This window comes from Stomoxys calcitrans, chromosome 4 (genome assembly GCF_963082655.1).
Source record: "Stomoxys calcitrans chromosome 4, idStoCalc2.1, whole genome shotgun sequence".
Lineage (NCBI taxonomy): Eukaryota > Metazoa > Arthropoda > Insecta > Diptera > Muscidae > Stomoxys > Stomoxys calcitrans.
This window is the reverse complement of record NC_081555.1, coordinates 148239651-148248639: the sequence shown is the minus strand read 5'-3', so window position 1 is coordinate 148248639 and position 8989 is coordinate 148239651. Positions and strand designations below refer to the sequence as shown.

The 8989-nt window shown below is 35.6% G+C and overlaps 1 protein-coding gene across 2 annotated transcripts in view; it reads right to left on the bottom strand.

The window, feature by feature from the left end:
- Window positions 1-1100: 1100 nt before the first annotated feature.
- The window catches only part of LOC106085029 (thyroid receptor-interacting protein 11), a 157543-nt gene continuing 149654 nt past the window's right edge, over window positions 1101-8989 (bottom strand). For both annotated transcript variants that reach the window (XM_059367981.1, XM_059367982.1), the window contains exon 7: window positions 1101-1706. In XM_059367981.1, coding sequence (XP_059223964.1) covers window positions 1354-1706 — 353 coding nt within the window. In that variant the 3' untranslated portion in view covers window positions 1101-1353. The remainder of the gene's footprint in view (window positions 1707-8989) is intronic.

Genomic DNA, 8989 nt, shown 5'->3' with positions numbered 1-8989 from the left:
TGACTACCCTGTTTATTTCCAGATTCAGCTCGCTGATTCTGGGTTTAGCGGGGTCCATAGCACATAGCAGATGTCTGGCGAGCTGCTGCACCTCCTCGTTAACCTAGTGGGGGCATCCTCATTCACCGTGCAAAACGTGGAGCTATCTATCTGCTCTGCCAAAGCTATGCCACGCTGGTCGTTACCTAGGGGAGAATGCTACGGTGGCCTCCGACACTAAAATTCCCATAAGGGCGGTTAAGGCCAGAGGACTGCCGTCAATAAACTTGGTTAACCCGAAGCCTTTCGGGTCAACGCAGTCAGAGTTAAGGGAGCGGACGACGAATGCGCATGGAGCATTGTGGAACAGCGAAATGGTCGCTAGGACGGCGAAAATCCTATGGGAGGATCCAGATCGTGAGAAGACGAAGCTATCACCGAAAGGAAGCAAGAAGGAGGTCAGTATAGCTATTGGTATGATAACGGGACACATTGGATATGTGGGGCATGCGGGGAATATGAAGAGACGTTGGAGCATTTACTTTGTCATTGCCTGGCTTTCGCGTCCAACAGGTACTTAGGTGGAGTAATAATATCAGACATGAACCAACTTAGGGGAGTGGTATTGAAAACAATTAAGGGTTTTGTAAGTAGCACGGAATTCCTAACTTAAAATTTTCTTTTTAGAGGTTACTTTATAGCCGATTACTGGCTTAGGTGTATGTCCATAGTGGCATTAGGTGGATTAATATCAGCACCCTCTCTTCAACCTAACCTAACATAGTGATAATACTGTTATGAATAAAATCTTCAATTAAAGACATTTTGTCATTTATCTAAAAATTTAAATCTTTATTTATTTAGAAGATTTTTAATTTGATTCTATCATAATAAGATTATTGTAGTTTTTTTTATATATATTGTATACAATATAATTTATTTAAATTCTATATAATAAAAATGTCTTTCAGAAAAAACAAAAATTTTTTTATTTACAAATCGTACATACAGGCGTTCAAAATTATGTAATTAACATATTCAGGACGACCAATGGAAAAAACGGAAACGGAAACGAAAACAAAAACTCTACGGAAAGTGAGGAGGCAAAAACAAAAAAACAGAAAAAAGTTGCACAATTGACGATATAACATTTTATACATAAAAAAATTAAATAATTGACAAAAAAACAGCAGGGATATATAAATCACACAATGTGTAGTGTGAATGATTAGCTGGCATTGCCATTGAACAAAAATTGTCAAGTTTCGGAAAATTGTCGTTGTCGTCGTTACAAAACATTGGGCAATTAGGGCAATTAAAGCGAAAGGATCAATCAAAGGAGGAAAGGTTTAAAACTTAAATCTATTACAATAATCAGGAATCACTTAGAATATCTTTCAGTATGGAACTTGAGTTGCGTGTTGGCGAAAAATCATCCAAGACCGTGGAGGTGAGTAGTAAAGGCTGTATGGGCACTGGTGTGTTATGGGCTGTCGCTGTGGCGTTACCCCCACTTGATTGTTGTGATAATGCGGGATTTGTGATATTTGAAGAGCGTCTTGAGGTTGCCGGTGTGGCCCCAGTTGCCCCGGTGGTGCTGCCCTGCGAGGAGGAATGTTGTGTGATGTTCAATAGATTGGGCATTTGTTGTTGCTGCGTTTGTGGTTGAGATTCCTGTTCAAGGAATTGAACAAATGCCTGCACTAAATTCTCCTTTGAATGGGAACCTGTATTCGGAAAGAGAGGGGAAAACAAGAAAAAAATTATGTATAAAAAAGGTTTCTATGATGGGAAATATTTTCTGAAAACAATTTTTTTTTTTTTGAATTTACTATAGAGACAAAATTTCTAAGAAATTTTCTCTACAATTTCTCTGATAGTTTTTAAGAAATTTTCTCAAAATTCAAAAATTTAAAAAAGTTAATAGAGGAAAATTCTTAGAAATTTTGTCTTTAGCAAAAACACAAAATATTCTCTAAAAGCAAAACTTCAAACCAATTTTCTCTTCAAACATAATTTTAAAGAAATTTTCCCCAAAAATAAAAGTTTTAAGAATTTCCCCTTAAAATTTTTTTTCTAAAAACTTTTCTCTAAAGACAAAATTTTTAAGAATTTCTTTCTAAAACAAAATTTATCTAAATACTAACAAGTAAAAGCGTGATAAGTTCAGACGGGCGGAATCTTGGGAACCCACCACCATGGATTTTATACAAAAAAAAAATTTGATGTAGGGCATAATTTTATTTTACATACCAAACTTCTGTCAAACCAGCAAAAACTAAAGCTTCTAGGAACCGAACAAGGTGATCGAGAGACCGGTCTACATGGGATCTACACCATGTTATAGATCGATTTGGACCATACTTGGCACAGTTGTTGGAAGAAACAAAGAAAATGTCAACCAAATCGGACAAAACCTGGGGCTTGCAGGGCTTCAAGATATCATATCGGGAGATCGGTTTATATGGGACCTTTATCAGGTTATAGACCGATTTGAACCGTACTTGGCACATTTGTTGGAAGTCATAACAACCAACTCGGACTAAAATTGCGGCTTGTAAGGGCACAAGAAGTCATTTCGGGACATCGGTTTATATGGCAGCTATATCAGGTTAAAGACCGATTTGAACCGTACTTGGCATAGTTGTTAATAGTCATAATAAAACACAACATTCAAAATTTCAGCCAAATTGGACAAAAATTGCGGCTTCCAGGGGCTCAAGAAGTCAAATCGGGAGATCGGTTTATATGGGAGATATATCAGGTTATAAACTGATTCGGACCGTACTAAGAACAATTGTTGGAAGACATAACAGAACACCACATGCAAAATTTCAGCCAAATCGGATGAAAGTTAAGGCTTCCAAGTGCTCAAGAAGTCCAAATGGGAGATCGGTTTATATGGGGGCTATATCTAAATCTGAACCGATATGGCCCATTTGCAATCCCCAACGACCTAAAACAATATTCAGAATCTGTGCAAAATTTCAATCGGCTAGCTTTACGCCTTCGACCTCTATCATAATTTCGAAAGGCGGACGGACGGACGAACAGGGCTAGATCGACTCAGAACGTCGAGATCATCAAGAATATATAAACTTTATGGGGTCTTAGACGAATATTAGACGAGGTGTTATAAACGGAATGACTAGATTAGTATACCCCCATCCTATGGTGGTGAGCATAAAAATGTTAAAAAAAAAACTTTCTCTAAATTTCCAAAGAAATTTCCCCTAAAAGTTAAATTTCTTGGAAATTTTCTCTGGAACAAAATTTGAAAAGATTAGTAGTAGTAGTAGTAGTAGTATCACTTTATTTCTTCTTAATAATTGGTACAATTCAAAATTTTCTTAAATATAAATGTAATTTTAATTACAATTGGGCAAAACAAAAAAATAAAGTGGATTCACGACTATGACATTATGTCGTCAGTCGGTAAAAATATGTACATTTACTTATATGTTAAAGAGAGCATATATTCTTGTTTCTTGTTTGTTTGGCTTTTTCGTTATGTTTTGTTTTAATTGTATTCATTAAGTATAAGTTTTCGATATCTAAGCGCCGATATAAGATAAGACACTAATTTTTTCCAATCAGCCCCATCATGTCCATCTAGTATTGATACGATTTCGTGTTGTTGAAGGTGGGGTTTACCAAATATTTGTATTCTAATTTCTCTGAGAATTGGACAGTTACCGAGAAAGTGCTGAAGTGTTTCCTTTTCATTTATATTGCAAATAGTACAGTTGTTGTTTTCATCTGTGCCTGATATATAACGATTTCCACTAAGACAAATTAGGTCGCACCTTGCTTTAAAAATCCAGGAGATTTCTTGTCTGTTGAAATTACCATTGAAATAACATGTGCCTCGTGTTAGATCTAAGTGTTTATAGATACGTGAGTTACTTTGCCGTGCTCTACGCAAATCCTTTGTTCTGTTATTGGTTGCTACACGTTCTATAAGAGCCGCTTCCATAAATTTCCAGACATTTGGTGAAATATTTTCCTCTATTGTCTGCATATCCAGTTCGGTTAATAAATCATTTAAGGATCTAACCCAAAATAGCTGTTTCCGAATTATTATTTTACTTAATTGACACGGTAACCTTTCTTGGTTATATTGAAACAATGTCCTCCAAATATAATTTAAGTGCAGTTTAAGTGTATAAATGTGGCCAGCATCAAGACCTGTTTCAATTGAAATAGCGTAGTTTGGTGTTGATTCAGGTAATCTCAGAACACGTTTTAGAAAAAATCGTTGTAGTTTATCTACTTCGTCAAAATGTAAATGGCCCCACACTTGCGCAGCATATGATTGGATTGCCCTGCACACAGCTTGATACATGTTCCACTTTTGGGCCAAGGGCACCTCATCTTTATTTATAAAATTCTTCCATGTGACGTTTATGGCACTCTTCGATTGGCTATTTCGATTTTGTATATGTTTTAAAAAGGACATTTGTGGCGTTACAATTACTCCAAGGTAGTTATATTGTGAAACTATCTCAATTTGTTCTCCTTTAAAAACCCATTTTTCTTGTTCGGCTAATCTGCCTCCTTTTCGAAATACAATTATCTTCGACTTTGCCATGTTGACCGTTAAATTCCATTTAGAGCAATACTTTTCTAAATTCGTTATCATAAGTTGAAGTATCTGTTTATCCTCAGCCAAAATAACGATATCGTCGGCGTATAGCAATAATCTTATATTCAAGCCCTCTATATACAAGCCACCTTTTAAAAAATCATGGAGGTCATTGAGATATAACGCGAAAAGCAGCGGGGATAACAGACAGCCTTGTTTCACGCCCGATAATGTATCAAAATATTCAGATATTTCCTCACCTGCCCAAACTGCTGATTTTGTGTTTTTATAAATGCTTTCTACCATTTTAACAAATTTATAGGAAATACCAAGTTCATGTAGTTTATAAATTAGTAGACTTCGACTGACATTATCAAATGCAGCCTTGAAGTCAACGAAGAAGGCATATACTTTCTTTTTTTCTGCCATCTTGATATTAACTATTGCAGCAAGGTTATAAATGTTGTCTGCGGCTGAATAATTTCTGCGAAATCCAGCCTGATATTCCAGCAGTAACTTTCGTGTTTCAATCCAGGTAATAAGCCTTTCATTGAGGATTCCCATGAAGATTTTAGCAACGCAGTTCATAAAGGAGATTCCTCTATAATTCGAAACATCACTAAGACAACCTTTTTTGTGGATCGGGAATATTATGGTCTTTATAAATGTATCTTCCACATCTGCATTTTCATACACTTTGTTGTATCCACGAGCTAATTCCGATAGAAACCCTTCAGTGGCGTGTATGAAAAATTCATACGGAATTCTGTCCTCCCCTGGCGCTTTGTGCAGTTTAACATTTTGTAGCATATCTTTAACTTCGTCCACTGTAATATCCATATCCAACAAGTGGTCTGTTGCTAGCATTGGGGCATATAGTATTGGTAATGAAGTCTGCTCAGGATTCAAAAGCCGTATGAAGTAGTCTTTTAACATGTCGACTGAGATTTTATGACTTATTTTAAGCTCTTGATTATTTATTTCTTTTACTAGCTTCCACCATTCTTTGCCATTTTTAATATTGTTAATTTTTTCATTAATGAGACAAAAGTACCTACGTTTGCTCATCTCACATACTTCTTTGTACTTCTTTTTTGCGCTTAAGTATTTTTGCTTCTGTATTTCATTGTTATTTTTTCTAAATTTGCGCAAGTTTTCAAAAACCTTTCTTCTGGCCCAATGACATGTTTCATTGAACCATTTCATCTTTGGTGTGAATTTTGACGTGATTGTCGCTTCTGATGATGCTGTTATAACTCCAGTCAAATCTTTTAGACATATTCTTTCATTGTTTTCCAGAATAGTTTGCAAATTTCTATTAAGCTTGCTCTGGTAAATATATTTATCTGCATCCTTCCAGTGCAATTTAGGTAATAATTTCAACTTTTTTTCAGCATTATTCGGCGAGTTTAATTCCAATGTTAGAACTATTGGTAGATGGTCAGACCATATTTTTTCATCAACATGAAAGCCTTCCACATATTTCAACAAAGATTGAGATACTGAACAGATATCATTCACAGATTCCCCAACAGTACTAATAAACGTAAGATTCCCATTTTCATCACCTCTGGTTTGCCCATTTAGAATCATCAGATTATTTTCGTTGCAGAATTCCAAATATGTTCGGCCCTTTGCATTTATTTCCTCATCTTTGGATTTTCTTATTGCTTTTCCAGCAGGAAATAGCTCTCTATATAGTGGAGCAATATCTTGCTGTAAATTGCCTATACGTATATTTAAGTCTCCGATTAGAATGTAATTATCGCAATCTGACTGTTCCACGAAGTTCTTAACAATCGAGTAATCATTAGACCAGTTTGCGCTTCTCAGATATAATGGTATTATTCGCAGCGTGGAGTAGGCAGTTTTGATATGCAAGCATTGTACTTCATTGGTGCTATGAAAGTGGTAGCTGATGTTATATTTTGTTAATGACCTTTTTACACCTATCATAACTCCACCAATTGCCCTTCCAAATCGGCTTAATCTTGTAGCATTTATCCAGTTTATACAATGATCGGGAAAGTATTTTTCTGCCTGTCTTGTATTTTCCATGATAAGATGGGTTTCCAATAGAATAATAATATCGAATTCATTTAAATACGTAAAAAAAAGTGGATACAAATATTTATTAGACAATCCATTGATGTTATAGGAGATTATCTTAAGTTTAAAGCTGTTTTTATTATCATGGGGAATTTTTATTTTATCTTTAGCGCGCCTTGTTTTTAGTTTTTTGAATTAATTTTCTCAAAAATGTTGTTAAAGCAAGTTGTACGTATATCTTCTCCGTACAATGACTTGAGAACGGATTCGGCTTTTTCACGTCCACACATTAGATTACTACGACTGTCCCAGGTGAACCATTTGGTATTGATCTTCATTCTGTCCTCTCTTACAATAATTTTAAACTTTTTAGATTCGTTTAAAATTTCCTTTCTGACCATTAACATGGCTACTTTGTTCTTCTGCCTTCTTGGATTAAGGTCTCGATCTATCGAAATGGATGTACCTGCTAAATTTCTTGTATTTCGGAGCACTTCCATTGCATTACTCTCATTTCCAAAATCGGCAATTACGGTTTGCGTACCATTTCGTTCGAAAATTGTGCGGGCTGATGTGATTGTAGGCGAGATATTCAATCTTTCCGTGCATATCTGCATAACAGCATTTAGCGGTGGTTTTATGTTTGATATTCCTTTGAAAATGAGTCTTGAGTTCGATATTTGGTGTTCCAGCCAACGTAAACTATCTTCACCTTCCTGCATTTTGACCCTCAATGTGCTTATCTCATCTTTCAACATTTGATTTTCAGCTTTTAGTTGTGCAATTTCGGCTTTGGCAGCTAATACTCCATCTTTTACTTCTTCTATATCTTGTTTTGTAGGAAGATTGGCAAGCTTTTCCTCCAACAGTCCATTCATTGTAGTTTTCATTAACTCCATCAAATCACTTACGTCCATATTTCCTACAGGTTTCTTCGCCATGTTGTTTATTTGAAAAGATTATTAAAACAGAAACAATTTTTAAAAAATTGTCTCTAAACACAAATAGTACAAATAATAGAAATTTTATTTTATAAAAAAAAAAAATCTAAACACAAAATTTTTTATGAAATTTTCTCCAAAGACAAAATTTTTAATAAAATTTTCTATAAAGCAAAATTTTCAATTTCAACAGACCATGTCCAAGAAATTTGTAAGAAATTTTGTCTGCGACATTTTGCCCTTATAAAAAATTTAAAAAAAAAATTGAGTTTTCGAGAAATTTTTTTTAAGGGCAAAATGTCTCATTTTTTTCCAAAAAGACAAAATTTTGTTAATTTGTATACCCTCCACCATTGGATGGGCGTATACTAATTTCGTCATTCTGTTTGCAACACCTCGAAATATGCGTCTAAAACCCTATAAAGTATATATAATCTTGATCGTCGTGACATTTTAAGTCGAAGTAGCCATGTCCGTCCATCTGTCCGTCCGTCTGTACGTCCGTCTGTCCGTCCGTCTGTCTGTCGAAAGCACGCTAACTTTTGAAGGAGTAAAGCTAGCCGCTTGAAATTTTGCACAAATACTTCTTATTAGCGAAGGTCGGTTGGAATTGTAAATGGGCCAAATGGAAATTCTCGTCCGATTTGACCGAAATTTTTCACATAGTCTTTTGATATCACTTCCAACACCTACGCAAAGTATGGTTTTAAAAGGTCCATGTTTTGATATAGCTGCCATATAAACCGACCTTGGGTCTCGACTTCTTGAGCCTCTAGAGGGCGCAATTCTCATCTGATTTAACTAAAATTTTGCACATAGTGTTTTGATATGACTTCTAACAACTACGCTAAGTATGGTTTTAATCGGTCCATGTTTTGATATAGCTGCCATATAAACCGATCTTGGGTCTTGACTTCTTGAGCCTCTAGAGGACGCAATTCTTGTCCGATTTGACTGAAATTTTGCACATAGTGTTTTGATATCTCTTTTAACAACTGTGCTAAGTATGGTTCAAATCGGTCTATAACCTGGTATAGCTGCCCTCTAAACCGATCTTGGGTCTTGACTTCTTGAGCCTCTAGAGGGCGCAATTTCTATACGATTTTATTGAAATTTTGCACGTAGTGCTTTGGTAGCATTTCCAACAACAACACTAAGTATGGTTTAAATCGGTTCATGTTTTGATATAGCTGCTATATAAACTGATCTTGGGTCTTGACTTCTTGAGCCCCTAAAGGGCGCAATTCTCATCCGATTTGGCTGAAATTTCGCATGAGGTGTTTTGATATGACTTCCAACAACTACGCTTAGTACGGTTTTAATCGGTCCATGTTTTGATATAGCTGCCATATAAACCGATCTTGGGTCTTGACTTCTTGAGCCTCTAGAGGGCGCAATTCTCATCCAATTTGACTGAAATTTTGCACATAGTGTT